Below are 20,187 nucleotides of genomic sequence, written 5' to 3'. Positions count from 1 at the left end.
TACCAAAAATTGTTAATTAACTTTTTCAATCAGTAAATTTAGGGCCCATGTACTTGCAAAATTGAAGTCAAGGAGCAGTCATGTCTCCATAACAGAAATCCTAAGACTGGCATCACTTTTGAATGGTGCAACCTTAAAATGCGTTATGAAATACATTGGCATTCTAGTTAACAGTTTACCAAAATCGTGCCTTTAACAGTTTGGGACGATCTTAAATGGTACACCGAGGTACTTTTTTTAGCCGATATTGGGGATTATCTTGAAAGTGGTGCTAGTCTTGAGTTTTCTGCTAAGGCGACTTGGCTACTCCTTCGCTGCAATTTTGGCATTACAATGTGTGCCCTAAAGTTTGTAATTAAAGATGTGAGATGCAGCATATTTTAGTTATTCGCAAAATTATTGTCAAGATTTTCTTTTCTTGCTGCTTATGTGCTGAGAGGGGACAAATGCTCAGGCAAGTATAGCAATGTGGAAGCAGAGACGTAATTTTTATACAAATGTTTATTGTAAAAATGCTGCTTGGTCTTACCACTCTGAAACAACAGTGACTTCAAAAAGCACAACAAAAGTAAAATTTCCTCCTGTCACATCTTATGTAGGTAAAAACATTTCTCCATTAAAACCATCTAAAAGCCATTTACAGTACATAGAAAATAGCAAATGACTTTTTAAGACCTGCCAACATGCATCTGCAGTAAAAGCGCGACAAAAATTCCCTAAATAAGACTTTAGGCAACAAGCAACATTTAAAAGATACATATTCATAATAAAAGGGTTACAAAAAGACCCCAGTGGTGCGTTTTTCAAAACCATCATCAAGTGTGTACAAGCTCCTCTCCAGATTCTTCCCACTAAAGTGGCAAACAAACTTAAAACTAACATCTGTAATGCCAGTGCGTAGTTCACAATGTTTCAACAATTAGCAGAGCTTGAAGAAATCTGTTTCCTTCATGTGCCTTAAACGTTCATGTCAGCAAACCACCAAGAATCACTTATACAAAATACTATTGATGACACCAGCAGCTCCTACAAAGATGCACACTCATTTGTTCTTTTCACATCTCCCAACATTCAGGCACTATTACGCACATCAAGGGGTTAAATGTAAGCTTAAGTGAATCCTTCATTACATGCTGAACAAAACATAACAAAAAAGACAGCTTACATGAGACGACTGCGAGCCATGCTTGAAGCTTGGTGTTTGTGCAATGTTCCAGAGGATATGACGATGAACTAATGAGAGGCACTGTGTTTACATGTAACTTTAACTAGTAGCTCAACATGTTATTCATTCTGCTCCTCTCAGCTTGCATGGCATGCTGGCTTATGAATGAAAGCTTGATTGATGTGTAGCTTTTATTGGTGAAAGGGCCAGATATGGCCAAAGATCACCATCATGAGTGAAAGCTCATTTAGGCCACATTAGACAAGATATTTGCCCAAATTATTGCTGATGTATAGAAATTCATTTAAGACTTCAGATCAACCAGTATTCTGTATTTCATGGCAGCTGAATTTAGCACGAACAGCTCACACAACAAAGGTGGCTACATCTAATCTAATGCACATCTGGAAAACTTGTTTTGCAGAGTAACCATGAAGATTGTTCAAATGTTGACGTACTATGATAACATTCAAGGAAATTTATTGTTGTGTAAAGGCCTCCAGCAAATGTAATAGTACAGCTGCACCCATATCAGATGAATTTCGTGGCACAACGATACTCGGCTAGTGAAAAATATACATAATACTTTGTCTTTTACTCATACGAGCATTTTAGTACAACATAGATCACACAAAGAAAGTGTTCTTCTATGAGCTTCTACAATGTACACAAATATTTATGGCAATATATATACCTATATATATATATATATATATATTTTTTTACTTTCAGATGTGTAAAAGATCTCTACAACATGGCAGTGATGACTTGAAGGACTTCAGACTGTGCCCTTCTGATGCTTATCAAGACACACACTGCCTTTGTCACTACTCCACGAATGTGCATTTGCACACAGTATTTCACATTCATAACCTCACGCACTGGTCAATGCCATTCCTATTTTTTTTTTTCTCCCTGCTGATCTCTAGTGCCACAGATACTGGACCACAAACAGGAACACTAACTCCAACACATAGAGTCGCCATGTCAAGTTCACAACTACTAGGCTACCAAGCACCTGCTGTAATAAAACACTATTCTTAACATTGAAATAGTGTGTTTAAAAACTTATTTACATATTGTACAAGGAGGTGAGATCAGCATTTATAAAATGTGCGCTCTGGTTTTACATAAGCACTCGCAAATGAGTTCTCGTCTCCCTGACTCAGAGAAAGGTCTGGCCTTTCACGATCTGTCCACAATTTCTGCATCCAACAATGGAAAGTACAACGTGCCACATCCCACAACAATACGTGCTAACTGCCACAATTAATTACCATATACACAACCACACAGGAGCCATCAGCAGGTGCTAACTACGTCACATTTTTACCCACAACAGTATGCGCACAAAACAAAAAAAAAAGGGGGGGGGGGTAGACAGGTGTGAGGTGGGGACGCTGAAGGACAATATTCGCTGTGCTGTACAAATATCAAACATAAATCAGCTTTGAACATGGTTTAGACAATAATCTACAATCAGTTCATTATGCGATGGCTAGATAATTGAGCAAAACAGGTTACAGTAACGCCAAAAGGCTCTTTCTTATAAATAATGAAATATTCTTTCAAACTAATTAAACTAAAATTAATTTCATGTTTGCACCGCAATGGTGTCTGTAATAAAAAGGCTTTCATAATTAAGAAGCAGCTTTTCGCCTTGCCAATGTTCGAAGGAATCAGCTCGCATGGATTTTTCCTACAGCATGACATGAAACATTCCAGCTTGCACCTCCCTGTAGCTGAAACACAAAACAGATCATAAATGCAATTGCATAAATAGTCAAGCCTCGTTATGATTAATTCATATCTGACACAAAAATACCTTCATTATTATACATTTGTTACATGCTCATATTGGTGAGAAGCATTTTAAGTTTACTTTGTTATATCCAGCGTTCGACTGTAGTTGCCCCTCATTTAGTCTTTGCTGAAAAATTATTACTGCAAATAAGCCCCGACTTAGTAAGCAGCATGAGCAAGTAGTTAGAAACTATCATGCAACATACATGCCAAGCGAAACAACCTCTTTATTGGTGTTGTTTTGCAGACCCTTATGAGACACTGAATAAAAGCTATAATTGAAGGCATGGCATGTAACTGGTTTTTCCTTGTTCATTTTTAAATGTTACTATTAGGTGGCTTTTTCCCAACTTGTCCTTACAGATGACATGCCTTTTGTTTCCTCAATGAGGATAGCTGATAGCCTCACGTAAAAACTGAAATAGTATTAAAGCTTTACATGTGTAAAACCTGAATACTACGCTAAAAACAATGTTCCTTTTTTCTGGTTACAGAATATAGCTCAATGTAGAAAGTATGCACCAGCCATCTCACTTGATCTCATTATCAAACCAGGCTTTCTAATGCTTAGGCCCACTTAGACGAACAACAATAGCACAAAGTGAGGAATGAAAGGAATTGCACAAAGTGAGCAAATCCCAAACAGGATATTGCGATCAACTGCATTGCAGTTTATTTCAGACCATCCTAGAGCTTAATCCAATGTGCCTTTTTTAAATGTTTGCATGGCTACTATCTGGCTTAATGAGCTTGTACTGCAGGTCAGCTGCATTATTGAAAGTCTCATTGATGCACATAGAAGAACCCATCTGCAAGAGGCACTCAGCTGACAATGTGAACAAAACATTGACTCGTACACACAGCCTACGTTGTGTAGAAAGCCTGCATACCACATTGGAGAGTTTTAGATTAGGGGCTCCAAATGTTTGAGGCCCCAAAGAAATAGCATCAATACCGCTGCACAGTGTGCGAGACCCAAACTGTGTTTGGGATTTGCGTCAGGCACGCTATTTCACTGATTTAGCGGGAGCGCCAAACGCTGCCCCAAAAGCTTTGCATCAACAAACATGGTGGCAGCCATCGAAGCAACGGCTCTAATCTAGCACCAAACTGGGTAATGCATGAAATTCGCAAACTAGGCAAAGTGACTGCGATTGTCGCTTTCTCTCAACTTGCCTGTGTTATGAAGATTGATCCATCAGACGTCGCTGATTCCGAATTCGATTGTCGATTTCATGGCTTGTAGGCCTAACATGGCTGGTGAAGCCACATAAATTTAGTTACTCAAAACTAAGCGCAACTAATTGCTTGCTGCTAATAGAATAGCCTCTAAATTGTAACTAAATGCGGAAACACAAATGTCAAAATTACTCTTCTTACCATAATATGCTATATCTTATTTTAATGTTTATGATATATTATGGCACTGCAAGTGCAAGGTGCTATCCGCAAATGCGAAGCCCTATTCTAAAACTCTTCACTCCTGCATGCTCCAACGCTAACACCCGCAAAGCTCTTTGGTGATTCAAACTTTTTAGCCCCTATTCTCAAACTCTCTATTGTGTACGCACATGCTTTCTATACACCGTTACCCTTACTTGCCACAGTGCCTTAATGGCTACGGTCTTCTGCTGCTGCCGTGGTGAGGGCATTTTGATGGAGGATGATGTAAAGCATTCATGCACCAAGCATCAGGTTCACATTAAGGAATCCAGGTGATCAAATTTATTCTAGAACCCTCCATTATGGTGTATCTTACAGCCCCTGTGTTCCTTTGGGAATCAACGCTCTATTACCCTTCAACATGAAGTGCGAGATTGCACAAATGTGCGACGCTACAGAAGCACGGCCACTTACTTGAGCTGACTGCTCAGAAGGTAGCCTTCGACAGCAAACTTGACTTTAGGTATGTTCAATGCGCTGTGTGCACCTCTGCCTGTGATGACCCTGAGCGTCTGTTTCTTCTGCAGGCACCAAGATTCTCGTTTCTTGAGCTTCACATAATTCTTCAGTACTTGAATGGCCTCTTGCACGTGCAGTCCGTGCAGGTCCAGAGTGTTGTCATCACATTGAGCGTTGCTTGAAAAATGCAAAGACAACAACATTGCCGAGAAATTAGTGAGGTCAAAGCTCCGGGAACTAAAGACTCCTTTATATCAAAGACAACCACATGGCTGGCTGAATGGAGGACTTTCTAAATAAGGGAGTTTCTGAGCCAATATATTTACTTTTAATAAGTTAGTCTGTACTGCCAGCAAAATTAAGTTGGGAATGATTGCTATTCTTGACAGTTTGAATCATTCCATTCATCTTCTAGCAGTTCAGAAGATATGTGTTGGAAAGTTACGAATGTGCTCCAAAGCAACATCAAATGATGGCCACAAGGTGGTACTCATGGCTAACCTAACTGGCATTCAGTGCTTCAGTTCCGATTGTCTGTACAACCACAATTTTTCTCTGTACATCAAACTTCTATGTAGAAATGTGCCATGCAAGAAAAGGCTGCCATGCATGTTATACTGGTGCAGAGTGACGTGCACGTCTTGTGCAGTCTGAAGCTAGTGCAAGCATCAAGGACTCCATGTTTCTTTTTTATTGTGACAGATATTATATGTACCCTCCAAGCGAATTTCTGCAGTCGCTGTCGCCGTTATGTTTCATAATGTTTTGCATAGAGTCCAATGACATTGCGGCCAAGTGCCATATGCTGTGGGTGCAAGTGAAAGACTGTGAGGGTGAGCCAAGAAGGATGGTGGCTTTATCTTGCGCACACAACGGAGGAAGGCGGGAACAAAGTGCACCATATGGCATTACAGGCATGAAGGGGGAAGGGGGGTCCTACTTTGGCGGCTGCATATAGCATGACTGGGCGGGCTCTATCTTGGAAGCAATCCGCAGTATGTACAGAGTCTAGGTGCGCCGAGGGTCGGTGGCTTTGTGGGAGCTGTGTTCTTGCCGTTTAGTTCGCGTTGAAGCAAGAAGCAGCACGAAGGGCAATTCGCTCACTGCTGCTGCCACTGTTCCTCGCAGCAGTGTTCTGACAGCGAGTGTCCGCAGCCACTGAGTGAGATGTGTTCATGTTTGCATGTGCGTGCGTAACATGCTGCTTGTTAAGTTAGTAAGAAACATTTACAAGTTTATACGGCCAATAAAACTACTATCCTTACTTCTTATAGGTGTCTAAGAATTTCCTATCGCAATCGATGATTTGCCTTTTGGGCGAAACTGCAACATTTCTTAAAGGAGTCCACACTACGAACACAAACGATTTCAAGCAATGCTCTTCCAAAAGATTTATTCTCACTTCAATAGAATGTAGAGGTCTCTGCTACATTCCTCCCAAATGCAGTTGCTTTTCGTTAGACTTACTCTGTACCATGAGAGGCTAATCACTGTAGAAAACCAATGCAGAACCTTATATGTGGTTCTGTCACCTAAAGACGCAGAGAAGAGAATGGCTACATAACAATTTGCTCTGCATACATTGCAAAAATAAAGAGAAAGGCTACTACTGAGATGGAAGTCGCTAAAAGAGCTATGAACGTGCCCTTACCTGAGCTGCAGTAATTTCCATGAAGCACGTTCATTTGCTTCTCTCATCTTTTCTGCATATGCTCGACCCTAAAACAATGTCAAGAGATATGATGGGTATGCTTGGTACATGGAGACAGAAAACAGAGATATTTTAAAGTAGCTCTGTACATCCTGGAAATATAATGGCCAGTGATTATGTAGCCCTACCACCCCAAAAGCATTCCCCTTTTATTGTGGACACAAGAATGTTTCACATCTTCATGGTGTAACAGTGCACACTGTGCTGCGATGGAAAGATTTTTGTAGGCTTCAACTGACTTCTCAACAGGTCATATAATGCTTACATATTGAAGGACTGTTTTCCTCTCGTAAAATGTGGTTTCTACAGACTAAATTAAGACTAGTGCAATGAGCATAAGATGCACAACTTTGATATAAAAAGTGGCAAGATTCAGTCACACAGGCAAGCAGGATGTACATGCTAGCCATACAACACACCATCTCACTAAATGTGAACAAGAGGTGTACAGGCATCACGGTCCTCTATTTCTGCATACATATTGCTCTAGTCATGGTGTGCTCATGAGTTTTTGTATTGTACAGACTAAAGTGTCTGCTTATCAGTGCTCATACAAGGTAGCTTACAACATAGGTTGGTATACTCACTCATGAGCACCCCGTCATTGAGCGAAGAAAGGTGTGAGAGGACGTGAGTATGAGCAGCAGTGAGTGCTGGTTAATGTGAGCCTGAACGAAAGTCACTGACGGTGATTGTGAGTTGACGTGAATATGTGTACATGAGCTACTGTCAGCAACTGTGAGTGGAAATGAGCATGAGCGCGAGTGAGTAGAGAGCCAGCAAAAATATTGGTGAGCAAGTATTTGTGATACTGCCAGTCTCAGTGAGATCAAAGCAGGTGGGCATTGCATTAGATAGTTTTACAAAATAAACAAACAGGTCATGTTATATGGTAGAGTAAAAGAAAAAAAAGAGTCCTTAACTACTGCAGAAATCACCAATGACAATGTGAAATACAATACTTTTGGTTGGTATAACAATATCGCTCAGTAACAAATATAGTATTAGTAGAATTTATATAAAAATAGTGAATAAATGACTTATGTAAGATTAGAGAAGTTAGCGTATTACTTGCATAATGATTGCACCCCTGAATTTTGTCGTCAAGATTTGTTTTTTTCCTTTCCCGTGTAATGATCGCATCCTGAACTTGCCACAGCGATATGTTGTGTGCAAAATCTAGCTAATGATGATTGCGCTTACTATCTATCGAATGCTATGCGAACGACTCTTCCAAGGCATACCAAGTGGTCTGCACGCACCAAACATTCTTAAGCAGATGCCCCATTTTATTCCTTTCATCACTTTCTGCACTTCCATGAAAAAAAGCTACAACCAAACTTGCCTTCTTGGCTTTATTATTTGTAGGCTTTATAATGGTTGTGGTCAACAACAACAAAAAAGGCGCTTTTTGATTTTTCTCGTCTGCACTCGTGGGCACGCAACAAATAGCGACCAGCAATGATGGTAGCCACATTTACACTGATATGTTAAAAGAGTACCCTATTCATATGCCGACACTTGTAACACAGCTAAGATATTCGCCCACCCATAGCAGAAGCGTACCATATTAAGATAGTAGTGAAGACAAATGCCGCAGTTTCCGCAGCGTGCCCACCATGGGTTTCCGTCACTAGCAGCTAAGCGCACCCATCTCTCTTTCTGTCCCCTCAAAGTGGTCATGGCTATGTTATTGCCGCAAGCTTGCCGATAGTAATGATATTATTCATTGCTGATACAGAAGAAACTGTTTCAATGTACGTAATGTACCCGCGAGAAGAAAAAAGAAATCACGTTCGGTGCGTTCGGCTTGCTCCACTGGCTGCCATTTTTGTTTTGGTGTCCCGCACTGTTACAGCGGCAGCCGCCTATTTGTTGACCTGTTGTCATGCCACAGCAAATGCGGGATGAAAAATTTTCTTTTTCTTTTCGTGGGAAATTTAACCCGCGTAATGATCGCAACCCTGAATTTGCCTCCATTTCCTTGACAAAAAAGTGTGATCATTACGCGAGTAAATACGGTACATGTATACAGCTAACACAGATAACAATGCAGAAGTGACGAGTTTGGGGCTTGAAAAGCAGAAATTCTACGTGCAGAAATAAGTATTAAAGTTAAGATATGTGGATGTGTTAAGTGGTGTCTTTTCTGTGTTTGATGTCTCTAGTAGGTTGATGAACGATGAAAGTGATGGAAAAGAAACCATGTCCGAGTGGAGGAGATTCCATTCTTTGATCGCACATGGGAGAAGTGAAAACTTGAATGTGTCATTGCGGACACTGTACTGGTTTAGTGTAAATTGGTGCTTTTTTCGCGATAGACGTGATGTAAACAAAGTAATGTACTTAGCTCGATCTATCTTATAGCTGCCGTGCATTAGTTGGTAGAAGAATTTTAAGCGGGCTTGTTTGGCCCTAACAGATAGTGTTTTAAGACCTGCATCAGCCAAGAGGTTTGTAGGGGAGTTGTAGGGCCTGTATTTGTTAAAGCTGAGCCTCAGAGCTTTGCACCTCTTCTAGTTTTTATATGTTAGTTGATATGAGCAGAAACCAGAAGATGTTAGCGTATTCTAAGACGGGCCGAACAAAAGTTGCATAGGCTAGTAGTCTGGTGTGCTTCGGTGCAAGGCGTAAACATCATCTAAAGAAAAAAAGTTTGCGCAATGCGATTGAAGTAACATCATCAATATGTAAGTTCCATGAAAGGTCAGAAGAGAATGTCAAACCTAGGTATTTGTGGTTATTTACTTCACTCAGGCAAGTTATTCAGTATGATTCAGAACCTCCCTATTCTGCCGACCCATGGCTTGCAACATCATATGAACTGTACTGTTCTCACAAGGGTATGGCTAGCGAAAATGGCAATCTGACTGAGATCACACGCAATCAAGTGCATCATATGCAGAATTCTATGCAGAATTTTCAGACTGTCCACTGAGTAGCAAGTGTGGCTCAAGTTACATTATACACTGCCATGTCTATTACTAGTGACTTCAGAGTTCGTGTGCAGATGTCATAAAGTCACACCTTGATGTATAACTTTTAAACTATTGTGCAGAGTGGCGGCTACAGTGAAAGCTTGGTAATTCGAAATTTCTGATAATTCGAAGTAGCCACTGCGGTGCGCCCAACAATGCATTGAAAGCAATATGTAATGCATCCTGCTAATTCACACTGAAATCTGCACAGCCACCGATAATTCTAACTCCACGCCATCGTGGATGGGGAGAGTGCTAGTGAGCGGGAGCATGGTGGCCATGCTAGCATCGCTGTGCGGGCCACACAGCTTTGCTCTTTGCATCTGTGGCAGGCACATTGTTTAGGCCTGACTGGAGGAAGACACCTGGCCAGGCATGGCCAACGCCTCTGTTGCAGGTCGGTTCTCTCCCTCTCTCAAGACTTTCAAGATGCGGTGCTGCGTGTTTTTGTTTTCTTTCTTTTTTTCATGTTGCATCTTGGAGGCTATGCTCTTTTTCTACGAGGTGTTCTGCCGTGAAGCGGCACCAAGTAATGTCTGAAACTTGCCGGCCGTGACAATTATCAGCGCTTGCAGTACTAAAAAACGTAGCCTTTGAAATTCGTTGCAATTACTCGAAGGAAAGCATCATTGGGATACATGTTTGGACGTCACCTATATGTATAGTGGAACTCAGCCGCATGCAACCGGTGCAGCAGGTTGTGGTGTGTTTTGCGAGTGCATTTTAGAGCGCAGCTCTTCTTTCTGCGGCAATTATCAGTGGTGCAAAGGCACATTTTCAGCGCGCATCGCTTTCGGCCAGCCGTGCTATGCTGCTTGCGCAGTGCCAGCCAAAATTCCGTCCCCTGTAGACTGCGACGCGTGCGCCGTCGGCTGCTCTCTTCGGAGCATGCGCAGAATTATCCCCAACCTGTGCACGACGGTCAGCGTACGTTGGCGAAGTGGCATACGCAGACAGTTGGCTGCTCTCTTTGGAGCATGTACAGAATGATGTGCACAACTGTTTGCGTACGTCGGCGAAGCGGCATGGGCACTGCTTTTCCTCTGCATAATGCATTGTGGGTCGGCGCAGTCACTACAACGAACACGTGGATGGAGCAAGAGCCATTTCGACGGCAGGCATGTTGGACTGCGTTGGCCGCGACTGGTTACATTGGTGCACCAGTGCTTTGTACTACAAGCGTTGTTCTCGCCAACGTGATGTGGCGTGTGCGCGTGTGCTCACACTATGTCAGACTACACGTGCACCTTAACTGAACGATTTTTTTCTCTGAATTTCATTCAGCCAAATACATCCGAATTAACAAGAGTTAGATTGCATTAAATAATGCATATGCTTGCCGGGAACAGAGGACGACTCCAAGTTATCGGATTTTTTTTCCAAATTGACGAGGGTTAAAACGAGGATTTACTGTACATAGGGTGGGGGCAATCCAAGGTAACATTTCTCTGCAATAGAGGTGGGGGGATACCTTTACTAATACAATTGTGAATAATGCCTACCGTTTGCCATAAATACGCATAAACCTGCAGAAGAGAAATGAAATAAGGTGTATCTCACAGGTATGCGTGTGTGAGATACACCTCTCTTCTCCTTGACAAACAAGGAACCACATCAAATGGACTCGCATGAAGAACACTGCTAAGAACAAGTAAACAAGCGAAAATATAAAATAAAGATTTCTAGTAGCATTTTTTGAATTAGGTCCGGAAGAATTGTAGAGAAATATACATTTACGGGACACTAACAGTTCTTTTGGATCTCTTGTTTACTGCTCTACGAAGTGCCAAAACCAACTCGTATTGTTATTTGGGAAGTTGCGTAACGGTGCATGGCCGCCAGTCCTGTACAACCACGTAGATCGCAGTACGCTGCGGTTCTAGACGTATTGCGCCCACCGCGGATGCTTAGAAAAACACCCACATGAGCACAGCAGAGAAGTGGCTACGTGAAGCAGCTTGACTGATAAATGTAGAAGCGTCATTCAAAACACATAGCATTATTATTATCCACTTCCAGTGGCGTTTTCTCTACTTCTTTTTAAATAAAATGATGGTGATTCATAAACATTTTCACAAACAACGGTTAAATTAGTTAATTTTCGCTTTTCCTTCCTGTTTGACCGTTGCCTCGGGTCTCTCCCTTAGTAGATAGCTTAATTTCTCAACTGCTTGCGACTCTTGATTCCAGTTGCCAATTTTGCACTAATCGTACCGTACAATTAGGGAAAAACCAGACATACGTGCCTGCTCGAGGGTCTAGAGTTGACATATAATAAACAGATTTATTATGTGAAACTTCTCTAAGAAGAGCATCACCTGCTGAGAGTAGAATGCAGCCACTGTCTTCATGCCCCGGTGATAAGCCTCTTTGGCTTTGCGGAACGACTCTTGACGCATGTGGTAGTGGACAGTGGCCTCTCGACGAATCACGTCATAGTCTCCTACCAGCCGCAACCTGTCGTACATGTCTTCGTGGCCCTCGACAACAGGCTGCCACGTGTTGTCGTCTGCTTCATCCTGCATTCCGTTGCCAAATGGTGTGACGGCTGTTTGTCCAACACAAGTGGCTTTCTCACAAATTTCAGTGCTAACCACATTTGCCTGACATCAAAGTACTACAGAAAGGATTCCCATGTCAATTTTGGACTTTAACTTCCACTGCGCATAATTTCAAAATAAGCCAACCTTTAGTTCTGCTAAAATATGTTCACTGGCTGTTTCTCCGATTGCTAGTGAAATGAAAAAAAAAAAGAAAAGAAGAAGCTTAACAACTTTACAGCAATTGTTTTCAGTATGAAACGTTCTTGTTATCTACTGAATACATGACTGTTTCATTTAAACGCTAATAAACCTGCACTCTGCCAGCTGTACAGTCACGAGCAATAGTTTGGAGATCATGGCACAAGCAAAAAATTTTAATTTCTCGTAGCACAGCTTTGCAACGTGAAATTGCTTCAATACGTTGATTGGTTTAACAGGCTGTATCATTTGATTTCAGCCAGCATGACCAGGCTGCAAAATATTATGATTAATTTCTTTTGCCACCACTGGCTTCAACTTTTGCTTGTGACTATACATGTGCACATCAACGCAAACAAAACTTACCATTCAAATTAAAACCAAATTCTTTTTCCTACACCTTCTTGCTGAAATCATAGAGTTGGTACACTAACTCTAGAGCGAAAGCTGGGCAATAAAAGTGGCAACCACAAAGGTGCTGCCACATTGTTATTTTTCACTTTTGCAAGGCTGAAAATATTTGAAATATGATGCAAAAACAAGCATTTACACATAGCATGTATGTATGGACAACGGCTAAAGTTCATTCCATATATTTTTCAGAAAGACCCGATCACTATTTATAACAATTTCATGTAAAATTTACGGTGTGTGAAAGAATGCATTTGCATGTGCCTTAACTAGACAGTGCCACCATAATGAGGGAGGCTCGAGATCGCATTGATTGCATGTCTCATCTGAATTGTATTTCGTCATCTGTGCCTGCGCACAGGTATAAAGTAGCAACAGGGCACTGCCATTGCGGTTACCAATGGGGAGCTTTTGTTCTACAATTGGTTATATTAACTCTATGGCTGAAGTAGACTGCGCAAAACGAAGGAGAAATAAAGCTGGAATGCTCTCAGTGGCCTGCCATTTTCGTTAAGTCTTGTGAATAGGACATATAGCACATGTACAATTCTAACAAGTGACAGCAGCTGCAATATTTCCTGCTAACAGACAGTGACCTGCACTTTTATTCTATGACCTTTAAGAGATTCTTCTGTTTTGCCTTTGCTAAAGTATTTCGGCATGATTGCATTTTTTAGTATGCATCATTCAGTAGACTTGGCCATTATTTGCCTTATTTTTTTATACTTTATATGGTGACTGAGGGCAAAAGCAATTTGTCATCAACAGCATCTGGCTTCTACAAAAGCAAAGTGTACATGCGACAGTAGTTCTTTTCTGGATTAAGGCAAGCAAAAGTGCCAAGTGTATTAGTGAATAATGATGGCTGATAAATGCAATCTTGTTGCAGACTTTGAGTGAGTGCAAAACCAGCTGCAAATATGAAACACTTTTTCAGAGTTGTCCTGACAAAAACATGGGCCACTGAGATTTGGTAACGTCACATCAGTGCAGGAATCAGTAGTGTGTGTGTACAGTGTTACCTCTCGCATGCTTTCCATTCCGACAAGATCCACAATTTGCTTTTCATAGTTTTCCATATCTTCTTCTTCAGAAGTCACCCCCAGGGTTTCATTGATAGTCAACACGGACTGGATCAGCGAGTAACTGCAATACATGCAAGAAATGGGAGGTTGCAAAAATGCAATAATACGCTTAACCCTTCCTGTGCAAATGTTTTCCTCTCCAACACCATCAAACTGTCTAAACATTATTCTTTTTTGCTCGATCATTAGAACACTGCAAGAATAAAAATGGCACTGTTCTCTATTTATGGTCATGAACCATTTATTTTTATAAGAGTGTGGATGCTATTACAGTGCCTTGTCTATTAACATTTGTACAAGTTGGTATTCATATATTAATAATTACTATTACAAGAATGATGTTTTGCACAATGGCTGACTGAGAGAGCAAGCATTACATTTGCTAACAACTTACAGCTAGAACTGGATTTTCACAACGCACTATTGACAGACCATGACCATATGTGCAATGCTGCCAAAGCTTTCTGGCTTCTCTCACTCACAAATAAGCAAGTGGTTCATTCTGAAAACTATTCAGTGGAACTTTAAGTCAGTGTTTGTACATCACCAAGTGAGCAATCAAGGAAGCAGCATTTTCAGCACACAGAATGCCAATTTTTCACAACTATATTGCTGCATATTTATCAATAAAACTGACTGCTTTTGTGCTATGTGATCACCAGAGTTGGTAAACTGTTTTCTAATTTGTTGTATACAACCTAGTTAGTCGAAGCAGAGGACATACAAATTAAATGCAGCTGGTGGTTGAAAGCATGCAGCAGATCACGCACTGTTCTAGGGAAAGCTAGACTTGTGAGATGTCCTAGCCACCCCAGCAACATTATGAAAAAGTGTGGAAAAGGCCACGTCTTTCAGCAGAGCACAAATGAATGTTTGGCTGCTGCAGGTAAATCCAGTATTTGCCATGCCTGAGTGCTGCTTCCTGGGAACAAGTAAACACTTTACACAACATCATCTCTGTGCAAGACCAGTTATTGCCAGGAACGCTGGCAGTAGTTGTCACATCACATGCCCCATTTAAGTAATAACCTCATTGCCTGCACATGGCTTGCATTAATGCGCACTTCTCCCCACTGCATAAACTGCAGTCCATAAAAAAGTGCTGCACATCACCCAAAATGTTGCATATGACACAGTACGCTGAAGCTGCATAGCCCTTCTTGTGCAGCAAAAAATACTAATGATCTGTGTCAACCCCCACACAGTCCTTATTTGGTTTTACAAAGCAGAGCTGGGACAAGCGAGCCCAATGACAATGGCAGCACAGCAACTAAGAATGAATGGCCTCGTTACACTAGATGAATGCTGGTGAGCACATTTCCTTGACAAATATTACACTGCCTGTGCTCGCATAAGACTTAAATTCAAGTGCGCTGAAGTTCTATCAATTTGTATTGATGCTGTCAATGCACAGTGAGCATGCAATTATTTCATTTGCTGACACATCTCTGTTAAAAGGCAAGTGTGACTTTTTCTGGCATGGAATGACAACATGGCAGGCCCAGTGGACAAGGCACGAGAGAAAAGGTAGTAAGAGAACGCAGATGCCCTCCTCCTTCCGTAAATAGGCAAAGCAATTGCTTTCAGCTTAAAAGAACTGATACAAGGGTACCTCTTAAGTAAATTGCTTCCTTTCTGGAAAAGGTTCAGCCACTATGAGTTCTGAAATAAACTTACTTGCTTGCTACGAAGATTTCGTCCAGTGCCTGTCTATCAACACCTGGGAACTTCTCGTAAAGTTGCTTGAGCTTAAGTTTGGTTGCCATATCCATGTAAGTATTGTTCTTTGTCTATGAATAACAGAGACAAAACAATTTCATAGTCAAAAACGACAAACCATAATTCTGGGAAGAACATGGTACGAATGAATCCGTGAGACAATTTTACAGTGCAGTGTGAGCAGAAGTGCTGTAGTCTGGTAATAAGAGCAACAACAGGCCCCATCACTTTTCATACCCAATCTTTTCTTTTCTCTTCCAAGGCTGCTTCCATTTCCATGATTTCACGAAAGCTCATTTCATGTGGTGCTTTGTTCCAGCGTGGATCATCGTGCAATGCAGGAGGGGGAATGCCTGGAATTTCAGGCACGTTTTCCTTCGAACAACCCTCACCTCCCATTTGCAGATGTTGTGGTTCATCTGGAAAAAGGCAAACCAGCATGATTTCATGCACACCAAACCCCCTTTCACTGACAGTAAGAAAGATGGAGAGCAAGAACGAGAGAGAGATTAAAGTAAAAAAAAAGGATACAGTAATACCAGAGTGATTACCCTGTATCTGCCAGAAGTGAATGCATAATATAATACTGCTTGACAGCATATGACAGCAGCTTGCCTTTGCTCATAAGTCTCACAGAAATTGTAGTCTCGAGCTCTGACAAATGAGTACACGTGTATTGATTTCAGCCATATATTTGCCATGATAAACCAAAGTCTTGAAAAGAAAGTTGAAACTGACTTTCATGAGAGTCGGCGACCATCTCCAGCATTTCTTCTTCTTCCTTTGACATTCTCTGCTTCAGAGTATCCATCCAAAGTTGATGTAGCTGCCTGGCAATCTCGCTGGTGAGTGTGACATTTAGGTCAACACTTCGGAAAGCATCTGGACAAATGGAAAAGTTGTGAACGACAGCTGTACAGAGGTAGGCAGTGCAATAAACATAAGAGATTCTCTCAACTTACCGATGGATACATGCAGCCCTTCACAACCAAATGTTTCCACAAGCTGACATGCAAATGAGTGGTCAAGCTGAAATGTAAACTCCCTGTCAACACTCGCTGGCTTTGGTAGAAAAGTTTTCAAGGAACTTTTCTTCAGCCTATTATCAGCAGGCATGGTGTCAGCTGATGATTCTGCACACTTTCTTTCATTTTCTGCTGGCACTACAGAAGTGTGAACTTCAGGCTGTTGGTTTGCTGACTTCAGACCACCAGTGGTGTCTGCTGCATCACAGTCTTCACTAATAACAAGTGGCTGAAGGTCACAAGAAACATCAGAGTCCAACAAAAGATCAGCTGCCCACACATGATCTCTGTGACAGTGCTGGAATATGTCCTCCAGATCTGGAGGCCTTACACCCGGCATGCACTGCTGGAGCAGCAGCAGCTTACCTTCATCATCTAAGTCATCTGTAGGAAGGTCATCGGTGTCTGTACTCCGAGCAAGTGTGTTTGCCTTATAAGCAGGAGCAAGGTGTATGTGCTCCTGATCCAGCCTCTCTGCAGGGTCTCTGGGCTCCACAACACGTAGCTCATCAGATTCACCAAGCAGCACTTTCCCCACTACTGTAAAATCTGTGGGGTCAGTATAACTTGAGGCATCCTTGTAAATGTGAGCACTGTTTTTCACTTCAGTTTCTGGTTGGGTGGACTCAAAGACACTGAATTCAGGAAAAGTCCAGGTACTGCTGCGGACGACCTTCTCCAGCCCGAATATGGGACCACGAACTGAAAAATGTTTTTGCTTTGACGTCTCAGCCACTTTGGGAACAGTGTGTGGGGCTTCCTTTTCAGGACTAGAGTCTGCCTTCTTCTCGCTTGACCTCTTGGGACTACCCTTACCTTTCTGGGACCTCTGTTCTTTTGGAGTCTTTGTAACAGGGCCCTGTGTTTCCCCTTCAGGCAAGTCTTCCCATGGAACAGTGAAATCTGCAAGCTTTTCAATCACAGGAGTGTTATCCACCCTAGTAGAGCCCCCATGGTGCCTTGGTGACTCTCTCGGTGGCTTTGGTGTGTCATCAACACTTTCCTTACTTTCAATGATATCTGGCCAAGCTTCTGTCACAGCTTCCACTAACATAGCTCCAGATTCTGGTTCTGTTTTTACCTCCTCTAATTCAGTTTCAAGCCTGGTACCATTCTCTTGTTCTGAGGCATCACTCTCTTCAAGTATGGTTTCATTTACTGCAACATCTGCTTGTGCCGGTGCTCTACGGGAAGCCCAAAGAAAGTCATCATCACGTTCTGTCCCATCCTCCGAGTCGTTGCCGTCATGACCAGATGACCAAGAATCTGAGTTCTGACGGCTCCTGCTTCCAGACTCTTCACTGTCATTTTGAACAAGAGCGATGAGATCTCCCAAGCTTATAGTTTCTTCAGGGGCTGCTGTGGAAGTTTTTTCAGATGATGATGTGCTTGGGTTTTGAGGTGCTTCAAGCGGTGGCTCTAATAGCGTCTTATCAAGGAGATTAGAGGAGTCACTAACACTGGTTTCTTCTATCTCCAACGGTGTACAACTAGGCAAAACTGATAAATTGGAGCTTTTAGGAAAAAGCCCGAAGCTTTGACACAACGATTCTCCTGTAATGTTACGATCATATCGTTCCAACATGGAGTCTATAGTTCGTTTTGGAACCCCATGCATATTCTTTTGTGTCAACTCCCTAGAATCAAATTTCCAAGGAGTATCTGGCTCTAAAACACACACATGATATGTTGCCCTTAATGCAAGTGCCACATAAGGCATCATTTCCCACATTTCCACATTAGTGTTATCTATTATAATTGGTGAGCGACCTTCCTGAATAAACTTCCTTGCCCTTCTCTTATTCCATTCATGTGCCTCTGACAATCTTGACTTATCAAAGTTATACCTGCCACCTTGACAAAAAAAGTGGTCTGCACTCAAGACTACACCACGGCCACATATCTTCTGGGCTAGAGTTGTCTTGCCACTGCCCGGAAGGCCTCTCATCAGCACCAGCACGCACTGACCACTGTCCACCAAGCTGCGGATCTTCTGAAGTTCTTTTGCAGAAGCAGACAATACTTTAGGCTTGTTGTGACTTAAAGAGGGAGTGATGTTAAAGCCTAGTTGGCATCCAGGCCCTGTCAGCTGACTCCACATTAGTGGAGGAAGTGAAGCTTGCTCTTCCAACACATCAGCACGCTGAGTTTCCGTGGTGGCAGATGGGCACAGGTTCGGAACAAAAGGTGGAGCATTCACATAGAGTGCCAAGTCTGACGATGCACGTGCATTTAGGTCGACAGCCAGGGAGCTTTCATGCTCACTCTCCTCACTAGACTTGTGAACCTCTGCTTCAGAGGTGACAATGTTTTCTCCAGCACCAATACTCTCGCTGCTAGAAGATGAAGACAAGTTGCTTGGCTGTGTCGGCTGGACGATACTCGCCGCACTAGCACTCGAGTCTTGTGGCAGCAGTGTGAAGAGGGCTTCCAAGGCATTGTTCACTGAAATGACAATTGCACCACTAATCAGAGCAAGAGCCACTGCACAAGAATGACAAATGTTTACATGTTGGCTTCAATCACACACAGCTCTAAAATATTGACTGAGACGCATAAAATTATCTTGATAGATAAGAATGCGCCTAAGGCTACTTTCCCCTATGCTATGATACATGCTTCCACCGTCGAGCAAGGCCTGCCCTTCCTCGCTTCCCATTTGCCACTGGAAATTAAGGATGACGGAAAATAACAATGCAGCAATTTCCTTTCTGTACGCACACAACAACAAGGAAGCTGACCTGTCCCGGTTAGAGTACAAGTTTTCTCCCCGTCAAATGGATAATAGGCCCCAACAGAGATATTGAGTTAGCGGGGAACCAGATGACACTGATTTCTAGACGTGTAATCTCGCTATGACAATTGTAATCACAGTAGGCCTTGATGTGTTAACAGTATGCCATGTGCGCCAGTGACGATAAAATCAGGGTCACCCGGTACGCCTATAAATCGTTCGACATGAGAGAAATATGGCCATGCCCGATAACACAGACATGATGCTAACGTTACGCAGACTCAAAGTGCATGCAGGTTTTCAAAATACAACGGAGATAGGTCAATGAATACACGGATCCAGAAGGTGTCTTTTACCATTGAACTCGCATTCGGTGAGCACCATGTGTATGACATCAGCGTCAAGCTTGCCCTCGAACATTTCCTGAATGTTGCGAAGACACTCCGCAGGATGGATATCTTCGCCGATGGCAAAATTGTTACGAATGATTCCATCGGGCATAATGGCATCGCCAAGTGCTTGGAACTCATCCGGTCTGTAAAGGCCGCTCGTGCTAGCCGCAGCATCACCTGCAGATCGTTGCAGGACGCGCTTCTTCCGAGGCATGACTGGAACAGTTCGCTTGGTTACGTATGCGGGTACCTCAGGTAAGAATTTTGCTCGGAGAAGAACACACTGCAAATGACACTGCTGTAGAACGACGCATCGACCATTTTTCCATACGAAGTGGGACTCGACTGCGCTGCAATTTCCCCGTTTACCAATGAAAACTCCATGTCATGTTACGGTACGGCTGACTTTGAGCCCACCGTTTATGCTGTCGATGCCGTCGATGCTACTCGCGCGTTCAGTATTCAAAGATGTGAAACGACACAAACATTATATGTGGGCATAATTCACGTATCAATGTAGT

The 20,187-nt window shown here is 42.4% G+C and overlaps 2 protein-coding genes across 3 annotated transcripts in view; one reads left to right on the top strand and one right to left on the bottom strand.

Moving 5' to 3' along the window:
• Positions 1 to 2,034, top strand: part of LOC135919547 (vascular endothelial growth factor A-like) — a 32,230-nt gene extending 30,196 nt beyond the window's left edge. For both annotated transcript variants that reach the window (XM_070535070.1, XM_065453443.2), the window contains exon 8: positions 1,898 to 2,034. In XM_070535070.1, the coding sequence (XP_070391171.1) occupies positions 1,898 to 1,937 (40 nt within the window). In that variant the 3' untranslated portion in view covers positions 1,938 to 2,034. The remainder of the gene's footprint in view (positions 1 to 1,897) is intronic.
• On the bottom strand, positions 484 to 20,117 carry LOC135919546 (NEDD4-binding protein 2-like). Its single transcript, XM_065453442.1, has 10 exons — positions 19,631 to 20,117; positions 16,478 to 18,985; positions 16,254 to 16,397; positions 15,753 to 15,934; positions 15,474 to 15,586; positions 13,734 to 13,857; positions 11,878 to 12,078; positions 6,522 to 6,589; positions 4,826 to 5,047; positions 484 to 2,907 (listed from the first exon to the last, which is right to left on the bottom strand). Exons 1-10 carry the CDS (start codon positions 19,878 to 19,880, stop codon positions 2,865 to 2,867), a joined length of 3,855 nt encoding a protein of 1,284 aa, XP_065309514.1. The 5' UTR covers positions 19,881 to 20,117; the 3' UTR covers positions 484 to 2,864.
• Between the last annotated feature and the right edge of the window lie 70 nt (positions 20,118 to 20,187).

This window comes from Dermacentor albipictus, chromosome 3, assembly GCF_038994185.2.
Source record: "Dermacentor albipictus isolate Rhodes 1998 colony chromosome 3, USDA_Dalb.pri_finalv2, whole genome shotgun sequence".
In the NCBI taxonomy this organism is placed as follows: Eukaryota; Metazoa; Arthropoda; class Arachnida; order Ixodida; family Ixodidae; genus Dermacentor; species Dermacentor albipictus.
The sequence above is the reverse complement of the archived record's forward strand: the minus strand, read 5'-3'. Positions and strand labels throughout refer to the sequence as shown.